This window comes from Hemiscyllium ocellatum, unplaced genomic scaffold, assembly GCF_020745735.1.
Source record: "Hemiscyllium ocellatum isolate sHemOce1 unplaced genomic scaffold, sHemOce1.pat.X.cur. scaffold_532_pat_ctg1, whole genome shotgun sequence".
In the NCBI taxonomy this organism is placed as follows: Eukaryota; Metazoa; Chordata; class Chondrichthyes; order Orectolobiformes; family Hemiscylliidae; genus Hemiscyllium; species Hemiscyllium ocellatum.
In genome coordinates this window covers 206,344-232,987 of record NW_026869102.1, presented here as the reverse complement: position 1 = coordinate 232,987, position 26,644 = coordinate 206,344, and the positions used below count along the sequence as shown (strand labels likewise).

At 52.3% G+C, this 26,644-nt stretch overlaps 1 protein-coding gene across 1 annotated transcript; it reads left to right on the top strand.

The window, feature by feature from the left end:
* The first annotated feature begins 308 nt into the window (after nt 1–308).
* Nucleotides 309–26,644, top strand: LOC132813910 (myc-associated zinc finger protein-like). The gene is made up of 6 exons (XM_060823291.1): nt 309–439; nt 671–1,332; nt 12,578–12,641; nt 18,027–18,198; nt 21,971–22,189; nt 25,375–26,644. Exons 1-5 carry the CDS (start codon nt 407–409, stop codon nt 22,183–22,185), a joined length of 1,146 nt encoding a protein of 381 aa, XP_060679274.1. The 5' UTR covers nt 309–406; the 3' UTR covers nt 22,186–22,189; nt 25,375–26,644.

Sequence of the window (26,644 nt, the reverse complement as noted above, 5' to 3'; positions counted from 1 at the left end):
ACAGACAGAGCAAGAACTAAATGCAATATAGAGAGGGGGATTGGAAGTGATAGAGATACTGAGAGCGAAAGATGCATTGAGTCTAGAGAGAGGTGGAGAAATACAGGACAGAGATAGTGTGGGATATATAGATACATGCTGTGTGGAGGGAGAAAGGGAACAAATAGAGACAGTGAAGGGAGATATAGAGAGAGAGCCCAGAGACTAAGAAACAGGAGAGATTGAGATAGAGGGAAAGATAGATAGGGATAGGAGTACAGGAAGAGAGAGCGGCAGGGAAGGGGGAGGGAGGGTGGGTGCAGGGGCTGTTTGAGAATAAAGAGCAAAGAATAGAGAGAAATAAAGATTGAAAGGCAGAGGGAGAAAGTAACATAGAGAGAGGGTGAGGGAAGCTGTGAGGACCACCATGGAGGCTGCTTGGAACAACTTCATCTTCCCGGTGAGCGAGAGGATTGTGAATATGGAGAGAGATTGGGGGAGGGAGTAATCTCTGTCACCCCTCCTTGCCACCCCCCCCCCCACCTTTCCTCATCACCTACCTCCACCACATCCCTCTCCTTCCTCCCCCCAACCGTGGTGAGCAGAGCTCAGTGCTGTGACTGGGTTTGTGTGTTGGTTCTTGAGAAGCTAAGATCCTCCCGCATCGCTCTCTCTCTCTCTGTCCATACAGACGGCTGCTGTGGATCAGACAGCCGGTGTGCAGGCCGACCTCCTGCCCATCCTGACTGCCGCCTCCGTCTCCCAGGAGACCAGCCGTGGTGTCGGAGCCTCGGACGGCCCACTGCAGCAGGAGAGACCCAAGGAGTCGCAATCACAGGCCCGGAGTGGGCCAGGACCCGAGCTGGACAAGGGGAAGGCCAGGGGCAAGGGACCCTTTGTCTGCCCACTTTGCTCAAAGGAGTTCAAGAACAATTACAATCTGCGGAGGCACCAGCGCACCCACTCGGGAGGAGGTAGGAGCCAGCTACAAGTTGCCTCGGCCAACCCCAACCCCCCCACCATGGTGCCCATGGCCCTCCTCAGTATGACCATGGCCGGAGTAGGGGGTGGCTTGGGGTCAGCTGAGACGGCCTCCCAGCCGACGGGACCTTCCCCGTCTCCCGCCCGCCGTATCCGGAAGGAACACAGCTGCGAGCTGTGCGGGAAGGCTTTCCGTGACATCTACCACCTGAACCGTCACAAACTCTCGCACTCGGATGAGAAGCCCTTCGAGTGTCCCATCTGTCAGCAGCGCTTCAAGCGCAAGGACCGAATGTGCTACCACGTCCGCTCGCACGAGGGTGGAGTCAACAAACCCTACCTGTGTAATCACTGCGGCAAGGGCTTCTCCAGGTAGGTCAGACAGCTGTGCGCCTGTTCGCCAGGACAACCATTCCCCCTCTCTGTCCTCGCCCCAACCACCCTCCCCGAGAGCCCCCGATCTCCAAACCTCCACGGAGCACGGACCAACCTCCTCAATCTCACACCTGCACTTTCCCCGACCCCCCTGTCCCCACTAGAGGCAATAAAAAGAAATCCACGAGGAGGGTGGACTGGGAAGGCCGTTATAGAGTCATGGAAACAGGCCCTTCGGCCCAACTCACCCGTGCTGCCCAGTTTTCACAATTTACGCTAATCCCATTTGCCTACGTTTGGTCTACATCCCTCCATACCTATCCCATCCTTATCCTGACCGAATGTGACAAAATTGTACTCACTTCCACGACTACCTCTGGCAGACTGATCCCCCCACTCACCGCCCTCTGTGTGAATAACTAATTGTCCCACTGGACCCTTTGGTCTCTCTCTCTCCTCTCTCCACTAGTTTTAGAATCCCCTACCCTGGGGAAAAGCTGTCTTGTTACCTACCCTACCCTGGCCTGTCATGGTTTTATAAACCTCTATAAGGTCACCCCTTGGTCAGGAGGTAGAAGTCCCAGTCGAGCTAACCTTTCGTTATAACTTAGACCTTCCAGCCCTGGTAGCAGATCAATGGTCCTTATCCACAGAGTTCCCTGAGGTTATCCTTTTGGATTTGCAGGACTTGTTCTGTATAGTTCACTCGTGAGACGGGAGCGTGGCTGCCTGGGCCATAATTTATCCCCTCGTCACTCTTCACCCTCGAGCAGGTGGGGATGAGCAGTCTCCTTCAATGCTGCAGTCCATGTGCTGGGGGTGAGTGAGGGAATTCCAGGATTCTGACCCAGCCACATTGAAAAAACAGTGAGGAATTTCCAAGACTGGATGCTAAGGTGCTTGGAGGGGGAACTTGCAGGGAGGTGGTGTTCCCATGTATCTGCTGACCCTTGTCCTTCTGGATGGAAGTGGCCGTGGGTTTGGAAGGTGCTGTCTGAGGATCTTTGGTGAATCCCCTGCAGTGTACTGAGCATCAGTGGGGGAAGGAGGAGCAGGAGGAGGTGTTTGTGGATGTGGTGCCAATTGTTATGGACCAGACCAGGCCAGAGCCCCTCAAAATATTTTAAGAATGTAGTTTAGACACAAACCTTTTCTCTTTATTTTTTAAAAGGCACATGTAAGTGCTGTGTTCCAGATGCAAAGCAGCTAGTCTCACCACTCAACGTTAAGCAAATCAGTTTATTTAAGCAATAGAAGAAAGAACCACTTAGAATAACTTAACTGGAGAGAAAAACTTAACCAAATAATAGATACAGTGACTATTCAGAAAAATAGATTTATCTCGCAGGTAATCCAGCTGCAGGGAGAAACCCTTACATCTTCAATCTGCACACTCATGGTCTGGCCTAGCCCCCACTCAATCATTACTGTCAAGCCAGGGGATCAACCCTGGTTCAATGGGGAGTGCAGGAGGGTGTGTCAGGAGCAGGAGCAGCACTAGGCCCACCTGAGGACGGGGAAGCCACCAAACAGGACGACCTGCATGTCCACCAACATGAGCAGGAAGTGATAGAGCAAAGCCATCTCAACACCAACAGGTCAGATCTGAGCTCCGCAGTCCTGCCCCATCCCAGTGGTGATTGGTGGTGGACACTTAAACAACTCACTGGAGAAGGAGGCTCTCCAATTATCCCCATCCTCAGTGATTGAAGAGCCCAGCACCATCTGTGAGCTCTTTGACACCAGCCTTCAACCAGAAATGCCGAGTGGGTGATCCATCTCTCTCCTCCCCTGGTCCCCAGCATTTCACATACCAGCCTTCAGTCATTTCGATTCACTCCACGTGATATCCAGAAGCAGTTGGAGACCCTGGATACTGCAAAGGCTCCAGGCCCTGATCACCTTCCGGCAATAGCACTGAAGACTGTTGCTCCAGAACTTGCTGTTCCCCCTGGCCGAGCTGTTCCCGTGTAGTCACAACACTGACGTCTACCCGACAATGTGGAAAACTGCCCAGGTATGTCCTGGGCATAAACAACAGGACAAATCCAACCAGCCAATAAATGCCCCATCAGTCTCCAGTGAAGTGATGGAAAATGTCATCAACAGTGTTATCTAGCAGCACCTGGTCAGTGACGCCCAGTTTGGGTTCTGCCAGGAGAACTCAGCTCCTGATCTCATTACAGCCCTTGGTTCCAACTTGGACAAAAGAGCTGAATTCTGAAGGTGGGGTGAGAGTGACAGCCCTTGACATTAAGGCTGCATTCAACTGAGTGTGGCATCAAGGAGCCCTAACAAAACTGGAATCAATAGGTATCAGGGGACAAATTCTCCGATGGTGAGTCACTCGTCTCAGCTCCAGGACATCTCTGCAGGAGTTCCTCAGGGTAGTGTCCTAGGCCCGACCATCTTCAGCTGCTTCATCAATGACCTTCCCTGCATCATAAGGTCCGAATTGGGGATGTTCGCCGATGATAGCAGAATATTCAGCACGGTTCGCCGCTGCTCAGATACTGAAGCAGTCTGTCTTCAAGTGGAGCAAGATCTAACCATATCCAGGCTTGAAAAGTGTGGCGCTGGAAAAGCACAGCCGGTCAGGCAGCATCCAAGGAGCAGGAGAGTTAACGTTTCCAGTCTGAGCTCTCCTTCAGGAGTGAAGGGGCCCAAGGAGTCTGGGAGATAAGTGGGTGGGGGAGGTGGGAATGCGATAGGTAGATGCTTTTCCAGTACCACGCTTTTGGACTCTGATCTCTAGCATCTGCCCTCCTCACCTCCTCATATCCACGCTCGGGCTAATAAGTGGCAAGTAACATTCACGCCACATAAATGGCAGGCTGTGACCGTCCCCATCCAGAGGCAATCTAACCACCACTCCTTGCCATTCAATGGTGTTCTCATGCCTGAGTGCCCATTATCAACATCCAGGGAATTATCATTGACCAGAAACTCAACTGGACTCACCATATAAACACACTGTCTTCAAGAACAGGTCATAGACTACTACAAAGATTAGGAGTACAGCAGCTAGTAACTCATCTGATCCTCCAAAGCCAGTCCCTCCATCAACAAGGCACAAGTCAGGAGTGTCAGGGAATATTCCCACTTGCCCTGGATGGGAGCAGCTCTAACAACTCCCAAGAAGCTCACCACCACCCAGGACAAAGCAGCCCCCCCGCCCCCACATCAAATCCACAGACATCCACTCTCTCCACCACTAATGCTCAGTAGCAACAGTGTACTGCCTACAAGATGCACTGAAGAAATTCTCAAACAGCACCTTCCAAACCCACAACCACTTCTATCTAGAAAGACAAGGGCAGCAGATACTTGGGAACACCACCCCCTGCACGTCACTCACTATCCTGAAATATATCACCATTCCTTCACTGTCGTTGAGTCCAAATCCTGGAATTCCCACCTTAAAGGCATTATGTGACAACCCGCAGCAGGTAGACTGCAGAGGTTTAAGAAGGCAGTTCACCAACACCTTCTCAAGGGGTAACTACGGACTTGCAATAAATATTAGCTCAGCCAGTGACACCCACATCCTTCAGATGAATAAATCTTCTTTAAAAAGTGCTTCCCAACTTATTCCCACATATCTCCCGTTGTAATTGTAATACCTCTTCCAGGTCATTTCAGTTTATCTCTGGAAAGTAACTCAATAACCTATCCCAACTTTTGAGAACTTCCTCATCATCTAGTTTAATGTAAAGAATGTCCAGTTCAGAATCCTCTGACCTTGGTTTTCATGCTATCTTGTAAACAGTAATAGTCTCCTTTCAGTTTCCTTCTTTGTCAGACTACTTTCTGGGCATATTCATGTGGCACACTCAGATTTCTTTCCATTTGGTGAGGTGTCAAATAATCCACCTCACTGAATTCTCTTTTGATTCGATACGGTCCACTAAGCCATGCTTTTAAGGATCACCTATCCCTGGAAGTAACACTAATAATTACTCTCTGTTAGCGAAATTGCCAGATTTTGATTTCTTGCCTGCTTCCTGTTTCATCACAACCTGCTTTTAAATGCTGTCTAGAAAACTCACCAGCTCTATTTAATCTTTCCCTAAAATTTGACACAGAATATAAAAATGTGGTCTCTGAGTTTCGACTCACCAATTTCCCCTTATTTATTTCAGTGCTCCTCTTACCCCACGCCCAAAACACTCATCCAAATGGAATGAATTTGATAAATTAATTTGGTACATAAATGCAAAAAGTACAAATGGAGTTCCTTTATCCCAGTCATCTGGATATTTTGACTATAACGTGATTTTCTAAGTGTGAAGCTACCGTTCTAATGTTCCCTGCAATTCGGGATGATGGATTTCAATTATTTGATTCCTAAGTTATCCATAACTTCCTCAAATAGCTTTGAAGTAAAATTTGATCCTTGGTTTGATTGTATCTCTGCGGGTTGTTTGTATCCAGTGAAAAATTTGAGTAGCTCTTCTACAATCCTTTTCCCTGTGATATTGCTTAATGGAATGGTCTCTGAAAAACCAATAGATACATCCATTATGGTCAGCAAATGCTGATTCCCACTTTTAGTTTTAGGTTGGGGTCGTACGCAATCAATTAAGATCCTTGTGAAAGGTTCCTCCGGAGCAGGGATGGATATTAAGGATGCTGGTTTTATTCCTGACATACGACATGTCTGGTGAAATTTACCACATACTTTACCACTCCGGGCCAATAAAAACGTTTTGTATTTGGCTTGAGTTTTCCTTACTCCCAAATGGTCTCTCATTGGGAATTCATGTGCCACCTACATCACCTTCTTTCTATAACCCACTGGTAATACAACTTGATGAACCTCTGCCCATTTCTCATCTGTGTGAAGATATGATGGTCTTCATTTCTTCTTCAAGGTGTCACTTTTAAGATAATAGCATTCTGGGATGCACTCAGATTCTTATGTGGACATTCTTTGGCACAATTACTTTAGTTTTTCACCTCTAAACTTGGCAGTTTTTCACCTTTTCACCTCTAAACTTTTCATTGGTATTCACCGAGGAGAGGGACATGGTGAATGTTGAGGTTAGGGATAGATCTTTGGTTACTCTGGGTCAAGTCAACATAAGGAGGGAAGAAGTGTTGGGTATTCTAAAAGGTGTTAAGGTGGACAAGTCCCCTGGTCCAGATGGGATCTATCCCAAATTATTGAGGGAAGCGAGAGAGGAAATAGCTGGGGCCTTAACAGGTGTATTTACAGCATCTTTGGACATGGGGAAGGTCCCAAAGGACTGGAGAATTGCTCACGTTGTCCCCTTGTTTAAGAGGGGTAGCAGGGATAATCCAGGGAATTACAGGCCTGTGAGGCTGATGTCAGTGTAGGGAAGCTGATGGAGAAGATACGAAGAATATATACCCATTTGAAAGAAAATGGGCTCATAAGCAGCATAGTTTTGTGCAGGGAAGGGCACATCTTACCAACCTAATGAGAGTTCTTTGAAGAGGTGACAAAGTTGATTGATGAGGGAAGGGATGTAGATGTCATATAGATGAACTTCAGGAAGGCGTTTGATAAGGTTCCCCATGGTAGGCTGATGGAGAAGGTGAAGTTGCATAGTGTCTAGGGTGTTCTCGCGAGATGGATAGAAACCTGAAAGGGCATCAGGAGACACCGAGTAGTGGAAGGGAGGTTCTCAAATCGAGACCTGTGCCCGGTGGTGTTCCACAGGGATCCATGTTGTGTGTGATAGGAGGAGAGGATAGGTGGCCTGATTAGCTAGTTTGCAGATGACACTAAGATTGGTGGAGTAGCAGATAGTGAAAGGGACCGTCAGAGAATACAGCAGAATATAGATAGACTGGAGAGTTGGACAGAGAAATGGCAGATGGAGTTCAATCTGGGCAAATGCGAGGGGCTGCATTATGGAAGATCTAATTCCAGAGTGAACTACACAGTAAATGGAAAAGTCCTGGGGAACATCGATGTACAGGGAGATCCATTATTCCCTGACGGTCAGGAGAGTGATTGAGAAGGTGTACGCATGCTTCCCTTCATCAGATGGGGTATTGAGTACAAGAGTGCCAGGTCATGTTACAGTTGTGTAGAACTTTGGTTCGGCCGCATTTTGAATACTGTGTACAGTTCTGGTCACCACATTACCAAAAGGATATGGACGCTTCGGAGAGGGTGCAGAGGGGGTTCCCCAGGATGTTGCCTGGTATGGAGGGTGCTAGCTGTGATAAGAGGTTGAGTAGATTAGGATTATTTTCATTGGAAAGGAGGAGGTTGAGTGGGGATCTGATTGAGGCCTACAGAATCATGGGGGGTGCAGACAGGGGGGATAGCAAGAAGCTTTGCCCAGAGTGGAGGACTCAATGACTAGGGGCCACGAGTTCAAAGTGAGAGGGGAAAAGGTTAGGGAAGATATGCGTGGAAAGTTTTTATGCAGAGGGTGGTGGGTGCCTGGAACACATTGCCAGCAGAGATGGTGGGGGAGGGAACAGTCGCATCATTGAAGATGTATCTAGACAGATATGTGAATGGGCAGGGAGCAGAGGGATACAGATCCTTAGAAAATAGGTGACAGGTTTGGATAGAGGATTGATTAGATTACTTAGTGTGGAAACAGGCCCTTCGGACCAACATTTCCACACCGACCCTCCAAAGAGCAACCCACCCAGATCCATTCCCCTACATTTACCTCTTCACCTAACACTACGGGCAATTTAGCATAGCCAATTCACCTGACCTGCACATCTTTGTGACTGTGGGAGGAAACCGGAGCACCCGGAGGAAACCCACGCAGACACGGGGAGAATATGCAAACTCCATACAGACAGTTGCCTTAGGCGGGAATTGAACCCGGGTCTCTGGCACTGTGAGGCAGCAGTGCTAACCACTGCGCCACCGTGCCGCCCACACGCAGACTTAGAGGGCTGAAGGGCCTGTTCCTGTGCTGTAATGTTCTTTGTTCCAAAAATGGCAACTTTTTCCTCCTCCTGTTCCTGTTTTGTCTCAACCATTCCATTAGAGTTGGTTTCTGATAATTATACTTCAACTTTTATATATCTGTATTCTTTGATTTATCCACCTGTTTCAACTGGTGGCTTTGTGAACTAGTTATCACACAATCTGAAAAAAATCCCAGGATATACTTTTTGCAGTATCTCAGTTCCTGAGTTCCCACTGGCTTTTCACCCACAATAGGCAGCACTCCTACCTGTGATTGAGCATTTCTCATCTCACCACAGATTCCACGTACTAGCACGTTTTCTGGCAATAGTCCTTTTGAATTACACATATCCTCGTCTCTCAACACCAAAGACTGACGTGATCCTGTATGTCTCAATACTGTAACTTGCTGCTCCTGACCTATGTGAGTCAGCCTTACCTTTGCAAGTAAGTTGTTTAAGGAGACCTGGCTCGCTCTTCTCAACCAATCTGCAACCAGGTTGGATATTCTTTTGCAGCTTCTTAGCTTCCACTGCACTTTCCTTTATCACTTCAAAGCTCACTGGCTTATCCCGTTTTCCCATACCAGTCTTCCCAGTGCTTTTTCGAAGCCACCAACATTGTGACTGCATGTTCTCACTTTATTACAGTGAAAACACGTGAGCTTTTTAAACTTCTCTCCCCCCCTCGTGGGTTTCCTGTTTACCCTGTGATAAACTATCTTGGTTATCTTCAACATGATCTCCTTTTCCCTTACCACCTGAAGATTTCTCTTTTCCCCAATTCCTATCCCTCACCAACTGAAATTGATTCTGGAAACCAAATTTTAACTTGCGAATCAACTCACAATCATCAGCCATTTCGGCTGCTTATCGTTTTTACTCTTTGCTCATTCACATGAGTTCTCATTCCTTCAGGGAGTGACTTTTTGAACAGCTCCAAAATAATTGTGAAACGTAACGTTACGACACAGCAGTGAACCACTCTGTTAATTAAACCAAACTTCCAGAAAGGTTCACCTCACATCACAGTCTGTTAAAATATCAGTTTCAGAGAGCTCCCAAATTCCACTGTTTAAAGAATGTAACATCAATTTATTTTTTAACTCTAAAACTAAACATTCAACAACAACTATTCATACCTCTAAGCCCCCTTTCTCTTAATTGCTTTATTATCTGCATCAAACGCTACAAGAATATGCTGTTCCAATAAGACACTTATTAAAATTGCATCAATTTAATTTCAAAACCACACATTTATTATCATCATTGGTGCCTGTCTTCTTCCGGCTGAAGATCTCTCTGGTTCGTCGTCTTTCTTTCTATTGCAAATATGTTTCATATGGAAAAATACCTTTGATAGAGAGTGTTTCTTAAATTCTTGGGTCTCTCTCTTGCATTTTTATATCCCCAACATTGGACCATCTCATTGGTTCGATGTTGGCAAAACAATAAATTCAAACTTTTTCCTGGGGCATGATTTAAACTAGTTAAATTCAAATTGTTGTCAAAACAGCAACCAACTCAGGTATCCATTTCACAGTAAAATGTTATAAATTTTAAATTTCCCAGTACATTCTGGGACTAACATTTAGTCACATACACAGGGGCTTGTAATCTCTCAGTTCAGAACAGTATTCACTCTAAAGGTACATGCCTTCAACTTCATAACACCTCTCCCCTTAAGAAAAGAAATGAACCATCATAGTGAAAAGATGGCTTCATTTTCTTTCTAATTCTTAATCCTATTACAATGAAATACATAGCTCATTACTCTAAATTATGCTTTCAAAGTAATTTCTGAACACGTGTATAAAATTGGAATTTGTCCAATCTTATCTATACTTTTTCCTTTAAATCCATGATAATGCATCTGCTATCACATTTTTATGACTTGCAACATATACAGTTTGTAAATTAAAAATCTGTAACAAGATTCCAGCAAAATAGTCTCATTTTCTTGTCTTTAAATCTTTCCAAGAATGTGAGATGATTGTGGTCAGCGTACACAACTGTCTCCAACACCTTGTTCATCACATCAACATTAAACTGCTGTAAAGCCAGGACCAAACTCATTCTGTTTCGACGGTAGAGTATTTTCTCTGATGGGTGTTGAGTTTCTTTGAAAAGTAGCCAATTGGCCGTTCAGTTCCATCATAGCTCCAACTCCTATATAGCTTGCAAGTTTGAAGGGTTTCAAAAACATTTGGTGTAGCTAAACCTGCAGTAGTTAACACTGCTTTTACCTTCTCAAATGGCATTGTTCTGTCCACCAAAATCTAGTGTTCTTCTTTAGCGATGCCACCACACTGCTGAAGTTTGGAACAATAGTAGAATCGTTCCCGAAATGTTGACTCTCCTGGTCCTCGGATGCTACCTGACCTGCTGTGCTTTTCCAGCACTACATTCTAAACTCTGATCTCCAGCATCTGCAGTCCTCACTTCCACTTACTCCCAAAAATTCAAAGCATCTCTTTCTTTGAGGATGGTCACGGAAATTCCTCGATGGCCTTTGTCTTTGCATTCCTTGGGATCCACGATTGATGTTATATTCCAAGAACGTCACCTCTGCTTTCGCGAGTTCTGTTCCCTTTAAGTTTATTACCAGATTTGCTTCTCGTAATCGTTCAAAGAGCTCTGCCCACTGTTCCATGCGATCTTTCCAAGACTCGCTAAACATCACTACATCATCCAGATTAACGGCACAATTTGTTAATCCGGCCACAGCTCTGTTCATGAATCTTTGGAACGAGGTTGGGTGCATTCTTCATTCCGAAGGGCATACCTTTCATTGATGCAGCCCATTTGGGATTACAAACGCAGAAGCTTCTTTTGCTTTCTCTGATTAAGGTACCTGCCAATAACCACGCCGTAAGTCCAACTTTCTCTATCCAGGCCTCCAATCTTGGTATTGGGTATAAGTCCAATTTTGTAACAGCATTAACCATCCGATAGCCCCCACAAATTCGTAAAGTCCTGTCAGATTTGGGAACTAACACTCGGTGAACCCCACTCACTCTGACTCACTTCAATGATATCTTCATTGAGCATCGCATCCACTTCCTCCTGGACCTGTTGGGCTTTGAAAGGATTAAGTCTGTAGGGGTGTTGTTTTATTGGAACAGCATTGTCTACTTCCACCTCATGTCCAGTAGTATTAGTATCCCCTGTCTTATTCCTGCATATGTCCTCATACTGCTGTAACAAACCTCTCAACTGGGATCTTTGCTCTTGAGACAATAGATCACTAACTTATTTCACTCCTCATTGTTTCATGTATTTTGAACTCCATGACATTGAGATTTGATTCCCCCCCTCCATGGGGCAATGACTAACACCTGTTTCTTCAGTACCCTGTCTCTATTGTAGTCAGGTTTTAACATGGTCACATGACCCAGGGTTTACAGCCTTTTCCTCTCCAGTGTCTTTACCAGATACTTTACTCAACGTTTTGCCAGTTTGATAGGGACCACTGGCTTTGAAGGGATTTCCTCTCACTGGTAACAATACTGATGCATCATCCCCATGGGAAAACATCCGAATTTTATAATTTTATGTGCCACCTGCTTCATTCTATGCTGTGCCCTCTTCAGGTGCTGTTTAGCTAATTCACCTACCAGATTTAATCTCTCCCACATCCACGTGTGAGGTCTCTGACTTCGGTCCTGTCAATTCACCTTTAATTAATTTCAAAGGCCCTCACACTTCATGTCCAAGTATCAACTCAAAGGGAGTAAACTGAGGAGGTTCATTTGGTGCATCTCTAATGGCCAACAATATAAATGGGTTACCTTTATCCCAATCATTCAGATAATCCTGACCGTTCGCTCTTAACATGGTCTTCAGGGTCTGATACCACCTTTCCAAAGCCCCCTGGGATTCACGATGATACACACTGGATTTAAAGTGTTGTATATCTAAGCTATCCATGACTTCCTTAATCAGCCTAGCAGTAAAATTAGACCCTTGATCTGACTGAGTCTCTCTGGCTACCCCACACTGCATAAAGAAATCTACCAACTCTTCCATCACCTTTTTTGCCTGTAATGTAATTACCTCCAGAAACCTGGTAGTCCATCCATTATGGTTAGCAAGTAATGAGGATTCTGCCCATTACTGTATCCTTCCCTCCTGCCTTAGACCGTCCAAAACCTCGTATTTGTCCAGATTAAATTCTGTATTCATTTCTCCAGCCTGTCTATATCATGCTGTATTCTCTGGTAATCCTCCTCACTATCCATAGCTTTCTCAATCTTTGTGTCGTCCATCAGCTTACTAATCAGAACCACCGACAATCGAGAAACCCTCATTTATTTCTGTCCCTCTCTTTCAGACCTGATCATCTCAACAGCCACGTCAGGCAGGTCCATTCTACAGAGAGACCCTTTAAATGTGAGGTACGTCCTCCCCGCAGCCTCTCCCCATCCCCACCACCTTGTTTTGGGGGAGGGAGGAAGGTAGGGGCGAGGTTTGGGGGGAGGGTTCAGGAAGGTGACTTTCGGGCAACTACAGATTGGTGCTGTGGAGGGGTGGAGTGACCGGTGGATGGAGGTGAGTGACCGGAGCCCAGGGGTGGAGTGATTGGCAGGCAGGAAGGGGAGGAGTGACCAGTTGGTGGTAGGGGGAGAGTGACTGGTGGCTGGAATGTGGTGGGGAGTGACCGGGCAGTAGGGAGTGACCGGAGCCCCAGTGAGGGAATGACCGGAGACTGGAATGTGGTGGGGAGTGATCAGGCCCCATTGGAGGAGTGGCCAGAGCCGTGTGGGGGAGTGACCAGTGCCTGGAATGTGGTGGAGAGTGACTGGAGCCCAGTGGGGGAGTGACCGGGCCCCAGTGGGGAGTGACCGGCACCCCAGTGGGGGGGTGATGGGCCCCAGTGGGGAGTGACCGGCACCCCAGTGGGGGGGGTGATGGGCCCCAGTGGGGAGTGACCGGCACCCCAGTGGGGGGGGGTGATGGGCCCCAGTGGGGAGTGACTGGCACCCCAGTAGGGGAGTGACCGGGCCCCAGTGGGGGAGTGACCGGAGCCCAGTGGGGGAGTGATGAGCCCCAGTGGGAGTGACCGGGCACCCGTGGGGAGTGACCGGCGCCCAGTAGGGGAGTGACCGGCGCCCAGTAGGGGAGTGACCGGGCCCCAGTGGGGGAGTGACCGGAGCCCAGTGGAGGAGTGACCGGGCCCCAGTGGGGGAGTGCCCCTGCCCCAGTAGGGGAGTGCCCCTGCCCCAGTAGGGGAGTGCCCGGGCCCCAGTGGGGAGTGACCGGAGCCCACTGGGGGAGTGACCGGGCCCCAGTGGGGGAGTGACCGGCGCTCCAGTGGGGGAGTGACCAGCGCCCCAGTGGTGTGACCGGAGCCCAGTGGGGGAGTGACCGGAGCCCAGTGGGGGAGTGACCGGAGCCCATTGGGGGAGTGACCGGTGCCCAGTGGGGGAGTGACCGGAGCCCAGTGGGGGAGTGACCAGTGCCCAGTGGGGGGGAATGACCGGACCCCAGTGGGGGAGTGACCGGGCCCCAGTGGGGGAGTGACCGGTGACTGGAATGTGGTGGGGAGTGACCGGTCCCCAGTGGGGAGTGACCAGTGCCTGGAATGTGGTGGAGAGTGACTGGAGCCCAGTGGGGGAGTGACCGGAGCCCAGTGGGGGAGTGACCGGAGCCCAGTGGGGGAGTGACCAGTGCCCAGTGGGGGAGTGACCGGAGCCCATTGGGGGAGTGACCAGCGCCCCAGTGGGGGAGTGTCCGGGCCCCAGTGGGGGAGTGACCGGAGCCCAGTGGGGGAGTGTCCGGGCCCCAGTGGGGGGGAATGACCGGTCCCCAGTGGGGGAGTGACTGGTGACTGGAATGTGGTGGGGAGTGGCCAGAGCCCAGTTCGGGAGTGACCGGAGACTGGAATGTGGTGGGGAGTGACCAGGCCCCATTGGAGGAGTGGCCAGAGCCCAGTGGGGGAGTGACCGGGCCCCAGTGGGGAGTGACCGGCACCCAGTGGGGAGTGACCGGCACCCCAGTGGGGGAGTGATGGGCCCCAGTGGGTGATGCGCCCCAGTGGGGAGTGACCGGCGCCCAGTAGGGGAGTGATCGGAGCCCAGTAGGGGAGTGATCGGAGCCCAGTGGGGGAGTGACCGGAGCCCACTGGGGGAGTGACCGGGCACAAGTGGGGAGTGACTCTGCCCCAGTGGTGGAGTGACCGGAGCCCAGTGGTGGAGTGACCGGAGCCCAGTGGTGGAGTGACCGGAGCCCAGTGGTGGTGTGACCGGGCAACAGTGGTGGAGTGACTGATGCCCCAGTGGGGGAGTGACCGGACCCCAGTGGGGGAGTGACCGGAGCCCCAGTGGGGGAGTGACCAGGGCCCAGTGGGGAGTGACCGGAGCCCAGTTGGGAGTGACCAGAGCCCAGTAGGGGAGTGACCAGGCCCCAGTGGGGGAGTGACTAGGGCCCAGTGGGGGAGTGACTAGGGCCCAGTGGGGGAGTGACCCTGCCCCAGTGGGGGAGTGACTAGGGCCCAGTGGGGAGTGACCGGAACCCAGTGGGGGAGTGACCCTGCCCCAGTGGGGGAGTGACTAGGGCCCAGTGGGGGAGTGACCAGGGCCCAGTGGGGGAGTGACCGGGCAGTGGGGAGAGACCGAAACCCAGTGGGGGAGTGACCGGAGCCCAGTGTGGGAGTGACCGGGCAGTGGGGAGTGACCGGTCCCCAGTGGGCGAGTGACCGGGCCCCAGTGGGGGAATGACCGGAGCCCAGTGGGGGAGTGACCAGTCACCAGTGGGTGAGTGACCGGGCAGTGGGGGAGTGACCAGTCCCCAGTGGGCGAGTGACCGGCCCCCAGTGTGGGAGTTACCAGCCCCCAGTGGGGGAGTGACCGGGCCCCAGTGGGGGAGTGACCGGGCCCCAGTGGGGGCATGACCGAAACCCAGTGGGGGAGTGACCGGGCCCCAGTGGGGGAGTGACCGGGCCCCAGTGGGGGCATGACCGGAACCCAGTGGGGGAGTGACCGGTCCCCAGTGGGGGAGTGACCGGGACCCAGTGGGGGGGTTGACCAGTAACTGGAATGTGATGGGGAATGACTGATGGGTGGAATGGGGAGCTGACCAATGGCCAGTAGAGAGTGACCAGCAGGCATGTGGGGTAAGTGACCAATGGGCAGTGGGGAGTGACCCGCGGGAGGATGGGGTGAGTGACCGATGGACAATGGGGAGTGACCAGCGGGAAGGTGGGGTGAGTGACCGATGGTCAGTGGGGAGTGACCCGCGGGAAGGTGGGGTGAGTGACCGATGGTCAGTGGGGAGTGACCCGCGGGAGGGTGGGGTGAGTGACCGATGGTCAATGGGGAGTGACCAGCGGGAAAGTGGGGTGAGTGACCGATGGTCAGTGGGGAGTGACCGATGGTCAGTGGGGAGTGACCCACGGGAGGGTGGGGTGAGTGACCGATGGTCAGTGGGGAGTGACTGATGGTCAGTGGGGAGTGACCCATGGGGGGGTGGGCTGAGCGACCGATGGTCAGTGGGGAGTGACCCGCGGGAGGGTGGGGTGAGTGACCGATGGTCAGTGGGGAGTGACCCACGGGAGGGTGGGGAGAGTGACCGATGGTTAGTGGGGAGTGACCGATGGTCAGTGGGGAGTGACCCACGGGAGGGTGGGGTGAGTGACCGATGGTCAGTGGGGAGTGACTGATGGTCAGTGGGGAGTGACCCATGGGAGGGTGGGGAGAGTGACCGATGGTTAGTGGGGAGTGACCGATGGTCAGTGGGGAGTGACCCACGGGAGGGTGGGGTGAGTGACCGATGGTCAGTGGGGAGTGACTGATGGTCAGTGGGGAGTGACCCATGGGAGGGTGGGCTGAGTGACCGATAGTCAGTGGGGAGTGACCCGCGGGAGGGTGGAGTGAGTGACCGATAGTCAGTGGGGAGTGACCGATAGTCAGTGGGGAGTGACCGATGATCAGTGGGGAGAGTGACTGATGGTCAGTGGGGAGTGACCCGTGGGAGGGAGAGGGCAGTGACCCGTGAGAGGGTGTGGAGAGTGACCGATGGTCAGTGGGGAGTGACCTGCGGGAGGTTGCGGTGAGTGACCGATGGTCAGTGGGGAGTGACCCGCGGGAGGGTGGGCTGAGTGACCGATGGTCAGTGGGGAGTGACCCACGGGAGGGTGGGGAGAGTGACCGATGGTTAGTGGAGAGTGACCGATGGTCAGTGAGGAGTGACCCGCGGGAGGGTGAGGTGAGTGACCGATGGTCAATGGGGAGTGACCGATGGTCAGTGGGGAGTGGCCCATCGGAGGGTGGGGAGAGTGACCAATGGTTAGTGGGGAGTGACCGATGGTCAGTGGGGAGTGACCTGCGGGAGGGTGGGGTGAGTGACCGATGGTCAGTGGGGAGTGACCTGCGGGAGGGTGGGGCGAGTGACCCATGGGAGGGTGGGGCGAGTGACCGATGGTTAGTGGGGAGTGACCGATGGTCAGTGGGGAGTGACCTGCGGGAGGGTGGGGTGAGTGACCGATGGTCAGTGGGGAGTGACCGATGGTCAGTGGGGAGTGACCCACAGGAGTGTGGGGCGAGTGACCGATAGTCAGTAGGGAGTGACCCGCGGGAGGGTGGGGTGAGTGACCGATGGTCAGTGGGGTGAGTGACTGATGGTCAGTGGGGAGTGACCCATGGGAGGGAGAGGGGAGTGTCCCGCGGGAGGGTGTGGAGATTGACCGATGGTCAGTGGGGAGTGACCCGCGGGAGGGTGAGCTGAGTGACCGATGGGCAGTGGGGAGTGACCTGCGGGAGGGTGAGCTGAGTGACCGATGGTCAGTGGGGAGTGACCCGCGGGAGGGTGAGCTGAGTGACCGATGGTCAGTGGGGAGTTACCCGTGGGAGGGTGGGGTGAGTGACCGATGGTCAGTGGGGAGTGACCCGCGGGAGGGTGGGGTGAGTGACCGATGGGCAGTGGGGAGTGACCCGCGGGAGGGTGGGGTGAGTGACGGATGATCAGTGGGGAGTGACCCGCGGGAGGGTGAGCTGAGTGACCGATGGTCAGTGGGGAGTAACCTGCGGGAGAGTGAGCTGAGTGACCGATGGTCAGTGGGGAGTGACCCGCGGGAGGGTGAGCTGAGTGACCGATGGTCAGTGGGGAGTGACCCGCGGGAGGGTGGGGAGAGTGACCGATGGTCAGTGGGGAGTGACCTGCGGGAGAGTGAGCTGAGTGACCGATGGTCAGTGGGGAGTGACCCGCGGGAGGGTGAGCTGAGTGACCGATGGTCAGTGGGGAGTGACCCGCGGGAGGGTGGGGAGAGTGACCGATGGTCAGTGGGGAGTGACCAGCGGGAGGGTGAGGTGAGTGATCGATGGGCAGTGGGGAGTGACCCATGGGAGGGTGGGGTGAGTGACCGATGGGCAGTGGGGAGTGACCTGCGGGAGGGTGGGGTGAGTGACCCGCGGGAGGGTGGGGTGAGTGACCGATGGTCAGTGGGGAGTGACCCGCGGGAGGGTGAGCTGAGTGACCGAAGATCAGTGGGGAGTGACCCGCGGGATGGTGGGAAGAGTGACCGATGGTCAGTGGGGAGTGACCCGCGGGAGGGTGGGCTGAGTGACCGATGGTCAGTGGGGAGTGACCCGCGGGAGGGTGAGCTGAGTGACCGATGGGCAGTTGGGAGTGACCGATGGTCAGTGGGGAGTGACCCGCGGGAGGGTGAGCTGAGTGACCAATGGTCAGTGGGGAGTGACCGATGGTCAGTGGGCTCTGTTCTGGTTGACCGGGCCGCAGTCACACCCTCCGAAGCTCTCTCCGTTACGTTTCCCTTCCACCCACAGACCTGTGAGGCAGCATTTGCCACGAAAGACCGCCTGCGAGCCCACATGATCAGGCATGGTGAGAAGGTGCCCTGTCATGTCTGTGGGAAGCTGCTGAGTGCTGCCTACATCACAGACCACATGAAAGTTCACAGTGAGGGACCCAACCATACCTGTGACATCTGTAATAAAGGTGAGCGAGACACACAACACAGTGAGGCAGAGGCTGTAATCTGACCGCCCTGCGCTGTCCCTGTCCCCGGGATAGGGGGACGCGGTGTGGAGGGAGCTTTACTCTGTATCTAACCCCGTGCTGTCCCTGTCCCTGGGATAGGGGGACGCGGTGTGGAGGGAGCTTTACTCTGTATCTAACCCCGTGCTGTTCCTGTCCCTGGGATGGTGGGGGACAGTGTAGAGGGAGCTTTACTCTGTATCTAACCCTGTGCTGTTCCTGTCCCTGGGATGAGGGGACAGTGTAGAGGGAGCTTTACTCTGTATCTAACCCTGTGCTGTTCCTGTCCCTGGGATGAGGGGACAGTGTAGAGGGAGCTTTACTCTGTATCTAACCCCGTGCTGTCCCTGTCCCTGGGATGGGGGACAGTGTAGAGGGAGCTTTACTCTGTATCTAACCCTGTGCTGTCCCTGTCCCTGGGATGGGGGGGGCGCAGTGTAGAGGGAGCTTTACTCTGTATCTAACCCCGTGCTGTCCCTGTCCCTGGGGTGGGGGGGACAGTGTAGAGGGAGCTTTACTCTGTATCTAACCGCATGCTGTCCCTGTCCCTGGGATGGGGGGGACAGTGTAGAGAGAGCTTTACTCTTAATTATAGACCAGTTAGTCTGACCTCAGGGGTGGGAAAGATGCTGGAGTCTATATGAGATTACGACACATCTGGATAGTAGTAACAGGATAGGTCAGAGTCAGCAGGGATTTATGAAGGGGAAATCGTGCTTGACTAATCTTCTGGAGTTTTTTGTGGATGTAACTCTGAAGATGGACGAGGGAGATCCAGTAGATGTAGTGTGCCTGGACTTTCAGAAAGCTTTTGATAAAGTCCCACACAGGAGGTTAGTGAGCAAAATTAGGGCGCATGGTATTGGGGGCAAAGTACTAGATTGGATTGAAAATTGGTTGGCTGATAGGAAACAAAGGTAGTGATAAACGGCTCCATTTCGGAATGGCAGGCAGTGACCAGTGGGGTACCGCAGGGATCCATGCTGGGACCGCAGCTTTTTACAATATATGTTAATGATATAGAAGATGGTATCAGCAATAACATTAGCAAATTTGCTGATGATACTGAGCTGGGTGGCAGGGTGAAATGTGATGAGGATGTTAGGAGATTACAGGGTGAACTGGACAAGTTAGGTGAGTGGGCAGATGCATGGCAGATGCAGTTTAATGTGGATAATGTGTGGTTATCCACTTTAGTGGCAAGAACAGGAAGGCAGATTACTACCTCAATGGAATCAATTTAGGTAAAGGGGCAGTACAGAGAGATCTGGGTGTTCTTGTACACCAGTCAATGAAGGTAAGCATGCAGGTACAGCAGGTAGTGAAGAAGGCTAATAGCATGCTGGCCTTCATAACAAGAGGAATTGAATATAGAAGCAAAGAGGTTCTTCTGCAGCTGTACGTGGCCCTGGTGAGACCACACCTGGAGTACTGTGTGCAGTTCTGGTCTCCAAATTTGAGGAAAGACATTCTGGCTATTGAGGGAGTGCAGCGTAGGTTCACGGGATCAATTCCTGGAATGGCGGGATTACCTTACACTGAAAGACTGGAGCGACTGGGCTTGTATACCCTTGAGTTTAGAAGACTGAGAGGGGATCTGATCGAGACATATAAGATTATGAAAGGATTGGACACTCTGGCGGCAGGAAACATGTTCCCGCTGATGGGTGAGTGTCGAACCAGAGGACACAGCTTAAAAATACGGGTTGACCATTTAGGACAGAGATGAGGAGAAACTTCTTCACCCAGAGAGTGGTGGCTGTGTGGGATGCTCTGCCCCAGAGGACAGTGGAGGCCCAGCCTCTGGATTCATTTAAGAGTTGGATAGAGCTCTCAAGGATAGTGGAAGCAAGGGTTATGGAGGTAAGGCAGGAAGAGGATACTAATTAGGAATGATCAGCCATGATCATATTGAATGGTGGTGCAGGCTCGAAGGGCAGAATGGCCTACTCCTGCATCTATTGTATCTAACTCCACGCTATCCCGTCCCTGGGATGGGGGGACAGTGTAGAGGGAGCTTTATTCTGTATCTAACCCCGTGCTGTCCCTGTCCCTGGGATGGGGGGACAGTGTAGAGGGAGCTTTATTCTGTATCTAACCCCGTGCTGTCCCTGTCCCTGGGATGGGGGACAGTGTAGAGGGAGCTTTATTCTGTATCTAACCCCGTGCTATCCCTGTCCCTGGGATGGGGGGACAGTGTAGAGGGAGCTTTATTCTGTATCTAACCCCGTGCTGTCCCTGTCCCTAGGATGAGGGCGCAGTGTAAAGGGAGCTTTACCCTGTATCTAACCCCGTGCTGTCCCTGTCCCTAGGATGAGGGAACAGTGTAAAGGGAGCTTTACCCTGTATCTAACCCCGTGCTGTCCCTGTCCCTGGGATGGGGGGGACAGTGTAGAGGGAGCTTTATTCTGTATCTAACCCCATGCTGTCCCTGTCCCTGGGATGGGGGAACAGTGTAGAGGGAGCTTTACCCTGTATCTAACCCCGTGCTGTCCCTGTCCCTGGGATGGGGGAACAGTGTAGAGGGAGCTTTACCCTGTATCTAACCCCGTGCTGTCCCTGTCCCTGGGATGGGGGGGACAGTGTAAAGGGAGCTTTACCCTGTATCTAACCCCGTGCTGGTCCTGTCCTGGAGCTGTTTGAGCGGTGGGGGGTTGGGAAGCTTTATTCATTGTCTGGCTCTGTGCTGGGTTGGGATTGAGCTGTGGAGGAGGAATCACAGCCAGTCCTGAATCTGAAATCATGGTGAGGATGTGGGATAGTCGGCGATTCCCCACCACCAGCCACTCCCTGTCTGTCTCTGTCTTATAATCAGGAATAGGAGTCTCTTCTGAACTCCCCTTCCTCTGTCTCCCTACCTCTCCTTACCTGAGTTAGTTTGTATGGTTTGGGATTACTTGTTACTTTGGTTAGACCCTCAGTAGCTCTGTCTTGTACCGATTATGTTATTCCAGCCGTTTGGTTTGTCCCCAGCACCTGCCTTATTTCCGAGTTTTTGTAATTATCTCTCTGCGTTAATTAATTGTGACCTTTGATCATCCCTTCACGTGTTATTCAGCTGTTCACACTTCATTCACACCATCTGACATTGTTAATTACCTGGAGTTACCTTGCTATTATCTCTGTACCTATACATTCTGTACCTGTACATCTCCCTCCACATCACCTGGTGAAGGATCAGCGCTCCGAAAGTTTGTGATTTCAAATAAACCTTTTGGGCAATTACCTGGTGTCATGTGACATCTGGCTGTGCACCTCTGACCATCAGCAGCTGTCGGTCAGGCTGTGTCTCATCTCTGTGCTCTCTCTCGCACTGTCCTCTTGTCTCTCTCTCTCTCTCTCTCTCTCTCTCTCTGTCTGGATTTGATGTTCTCCTGTGTTCTCTCTGTCTGTCTGTCTCTCTCTTTCTCTTTCTCTCTCTCTCTCTCTCTCTCTCTCTCTCTCTCTCTCTCTCTCTCTCTCCCCCCCCCCCTCTCTCTCTCTTTCTCTCTCTCTCTGTCTGGATTTGATGTTCTCCTGTGTTCTCTCTCTCTCTCTCTGTCTGGATTTGATGTTCTCCTGTGTTCTCTCTGTCTGTCTCTCTCTCTCTTTCTCTCTCTCTCTCTCTCTTTCTCTCTTTCTCTGTCTGAATTTGATGTTCTCCTGTGTTCTCTCTCTCTCTCTCTCTGTCTGGATTTGATGTTCTCCTGTGTTCTTTCTCTCTCTCACTCTCTCAAACCTTCCCCAACTGCAGGATTCACCACGGTGGCGTATCTCCGGGTCCACGCGCGGAAACACCACGGCATCAGTTTGCTGCAGCCCTACCGTTTTGTATGTGAACAATGCGGCATCTACTGCCATACCCAGGTCCAGCTCAACGGGCACAAGGGGACCCATGAGAGACCACCGCAAACCTCAGCACTCGGGCTGAATTGTGCCTCTAACAATCAGCCCCAGCTCCTGCTGTGATAAGGCAAGAAACCCTGTTTCACAACCAACAGAGTGACGGTCAATAGGCAAAATGTGGGGACTGCAAACACGAACAAATAAGGGGAATCAGCCAGGGTTCCTGCTCCTGATCCCTGCCCAGTGATCGCAGGGTTAGAGAGAGAGTGGGGGGGAAATCAGCCAGGGTTCCTGCTCCTGATCACTGCCCAATGATCCCTGGGTCAGAGAGAGAGGGGGGAAATCAGCCAGGGTTCCTGCTCCTGATCACTTCCCAGTGATCCCTGGGTTAGACAGTGAGGGGGGAAACCAGCCAGGGTTCCTGCTCCTGATCACTGCCCAGTGATCCCTGGGATAGAGAGAGGGAGAGAGAAAGGGGAAATCAGCCAGGGTTCCTGTTCCTGATCCCTGCCCAGTGATCCCTGGGTTAGAGAGAGAGAGAGAGAGGGGAAATCAGCCAGGGTTCCTGCTCCTGATCACTGCCCAGTGATCCCTGGGTTAGAGAGAGAGGGGGGGGAAATCAGCCAGGGTTCCTGCTCCTGATCACTGTCCAGTGATCCTTGGGTCAGAGAGAGAGAGAGAAGGGGCAAATCAGCCAGGGTTCCTGCTCCTGATCACTGCCCAGTGATTCCTAGGTCAGAGAGAGAGGGGGGAAATCAGCCAGGGTTCCTGCTCCTGATCACTGCCCAGTGATCCCTGGGTTAGAGAGAGAGAGGGGGGGGAAATCAGCCAGGTTCCTGCTCCTGATCACTGCCCAGTGATCCCTGGGTCAGAGAGAGAGGGGGGAAATCAGCCAGGGTTCCTGCTCCTGATCACTGTCCAGTGATCCCTGGGTTAGAGAGAGAGTGGGGGGGGGGGGGGGAAATCAGCCAGGTTCCTGCTCCTGATCACTGCCCAGTGATCCCTGGGTCAGAGAGAGAGGGGGGAAATCAGCCAGGGTTCCTGCTCCTGATCACTGTCCAGTGATCCCTGGGTTAGAGAGAGAGTGGGGGGGGGGGGGGGAAATCAGCCAGGGTTCCTGCTCCTGATCACTGCCCAGTGATCCCTGGGTCAGAGAGAGAGAGGGGGAAAACCAGCCAGGGTCCCTGCTCCTGATCTCTGTTAAGGACAGTGTTCTTGAACAGATTTACCTGCACGCCAATCAGCTGAAGCAGTAAGTGACAGATGGAGGTAAGTGGTTTAAACACCCACAGGTCAGATCTGAGCTCCGCAGTCCTGCCCCGTCCAGTCCTGATTATTGGTGGACACTTAAATAACTCACTGGAGAACAAGGCTCTACAATTGTCCCCATTAGACAATAAGACATAGGAGTGGAAGTAAGGCCATTCGGCCCATCGAGTCCACTCCGCCATTCAATCATGGCCGATGGGCATTTCAACTCCACTTACCAGCGTTCTCCTCGTAGCCCTTAATTCCTCGAGACAACAAGAATCTATCAATCTCAGCCTTGAAGACATTTAGCGTCCCGGCCTCCACTGCACTCTGCAGCAATGAATTCCACAGGCCCACCACCCTCTGGCTGAAGAAATGTCTCCGCATTTCTGTTCTGAATTGACCCCCTCTAATTCTATGGCTGTGTCCACGGGTCCTAGTCTCCTCGCCTAACGCCTGGGCATAAAAAGCAGGACAAGTCCAACACGGCCAATTGTTGTCCTGTCCGGCTACTCTCCCATCATCAGTAAAGTGATGGAAGGTGTCTGTCAGGCAGCACCTGCTCAGCAATAACCTGCTCAGTGACGCCCAGTTTGGGTTCCCCCAGGGTCACTCAGCTCCTGACCCCATTACAGCCTTGGGTCAAACTTGGTTAAAAGAGCTGAATCCCCGAGGATTAACATCAAAGCTGCAAGTTGACCGAGTGTGGCATCAAGGAGCCCTGGCAAAACTGAAACCAATGGGCATCAGGGGGCAACCGCTTCCCTGGTCGGAGTCCGACCTGACGCACAGGAAGATGGTTGTGGTTGTTGGAGGGTCAGTCATCTCAGCTGCAGGACATCTCTGCAGGAGTTCCTTAGGATAATGTCATCGGCCCCAGCCATCTTCTGCTCATCAGTGAGTTTCCCTCCATGGTAAAGACCAAAGTGGGGATTGTTCGCTGATGATTGCACAGTGTTCAGCACCATTCCCCACTCCTCAGGTACTGAAACAGGCCGTGTTCAAATGTAACAAGCTCTGGATAATATCTAGGCTTGGGATGAGAGGTGACAAGTAACATTCACATCAAACAAATACCAGACAATGACCAGCTTCAATAAGAGACAATCAAACTGTCCATCACTCCCTTGACATTCATGGTAGTTTTTAAAATTTAAACGATTTTCTAATCAAGCCGTTGAGAAATGTTATTGTACACCTCTGGAGCAGGTGGGACAGGAACCTAGACTTCACAGTCCAGGAGTACGGGCACCACCATTGTGCCACGAGGTGATACCATCACCGAATGGCTCCCCACTATCAACATCCTGGGGCTGACCACCTTCACAATTACTACCCCCTCCTCCCCCCCCCCCCCCCCCACTATCAACATCCTGGGGGTGTCCTATTGAGAGAGAATCTAACCATCGCCCCCTTGACGTTCAATGGCGTTACCATCACTGAATCCCCCCCCCCCCCCCCACTATCAACATCCTGGGGGTTCCCATTGAGAGAGAATCTAACCATTGCCCCCTTGACGTTCAGTGATGTTACCGTCACTGAATCCCCCCTCCCCTCCCCCACTATCAACATCCTGGGGGTTCAATCCTGCAGAGAGTAACTCCCCTCCTGACTCTCTCCACCGCCCCCCCCCCCCCCCCCCCCCCCCCCCCACAAAGCCCATCCCACCGTGGAAAAGGCATGAGTCAGGAATGTGAGGGAAAACTGCCCACTCTCCTTGGGGTTGGGGGAGGTGGGGTAGCTCTGACAATACTCGAGAAATTCAACACTGTCCGGGACCGAACCCTGGAACTCCTTCCCTAAGGGCAGTGTGAGGGGTGTTGGGGTTGGTGAGGAGAAGGGGACTGCAGGGATTCAAGAAGACGGCTTACCCCCCACTTTCCCCAGGGGCAGCTCAGGACGGGCTATAAATACTGGCCCAGCCAGTGACACCCAAATCCTGTGAGTGGGTTTAGGATCTCCCCTGGGTTGCAGAAGGGTCATGCCGGGTCAGAGAGATGATACACTGGGATGGGACATTGTGCCATAACCTAACCTCTTGTTCCCTCCTGTCTCCCACAGGTTCTGGAAAAGCCTGCCCTTTGGCTAAAGAGTTCACTTCCATTCGTCCCTGACTGACTGAGGCCGAAGGTGTGTCTGCCCTTGAACCTGACCCTGTCACAGCCAACCTCATCAACAACCTGCAAATCAGCAAGTCGTACCGGAGGGAGAGAGGAGAGAGCGACAGAGTCTGGGGGGCAGAGAGAGAGAGAGAGAGCACACCAGAGTGAGGTGGGAGGGAAGGAGAGAGAGAAAGAGCACACCCGAGTGTGGCGGGTGGGAAGGAGAGAGAGAGAGCGCACTAGAGTGAGGCGGGAGGGAAGGAGAGAGAGAGAGAGACAGACAAGAAAACAGAGCGGGGGACAGAGACAGACAGAACATGATACAGACAGACGGACCGAGAGAGAGAGAGAGAGAGAAACGGAATGAGAAACAGGGTAGGAGAGAAAAAAAGAGTATGGAGAGAGAGAGAGGGATTGATGGAAGGCAGAGTTAGAGACAAGAGTGAGGCAGAGAGGGGAGATAAGGCACCTGTTATCTCTCTCCCTCCACCCCCCCTCCACATCTACCTCCCCCACCCAAATATAAACAGAGGGAATCCCGACAGATTTCTGGGATCTCGCTGCTTTGCCCGGGCCCTGGCGCAGAGAGCCCTACAGACTGCAGGGTTCTGTCCTGATGGAGAACTGTATAGATAGGGCAGAGGCGGGGGGTGGGGAGCCCCTATAGACTGAGTGACTGAGCTGTTTGTGAATTTACACCATCGCCTCAGACTTGTTAATCCTGAGAATGTGGTTATTTATCCCAGTCACTTGGGAGAGCAGAGCACTTACCCAACACTGAGAGTCACATGCAGGTATCTATCACAGCACCAGCCTGCACCCCCCCACCCCTCCCAAAACCCCACCAGGGGTCTCATATAGCAGGGAGTCACTCCTGTGTCCTGGGGAGAGTCAGTGTCACACCACCCCCTACCCAGGGAGAGTCAGTTCCCTCCCCGTACCCTGGGGAGACGCTGTTCCCCCTTCATGCTCTGGAGAGAGTGAGTGCCCTGTACCCCAGGGAGAGTCAGTATCCCCCGGGGAGCTGTGTCTCTGTGGTGTTATGATATTGAATCTTGCTGTACAGCGGGAGTTGGAAGCTGATGAACTGAGCCCTGTCTGTTCGTCAGTGCCAGTGTAGGTTTGGTGGTGGTAGTGGGGGGGCTTTGCCCCATCTGAGCTCCGTGACTCCATCTCCGTTATTGTCCTGTTTGTGAGGAATCCACCAGCAGGGGCCGGGCTGGACTGTG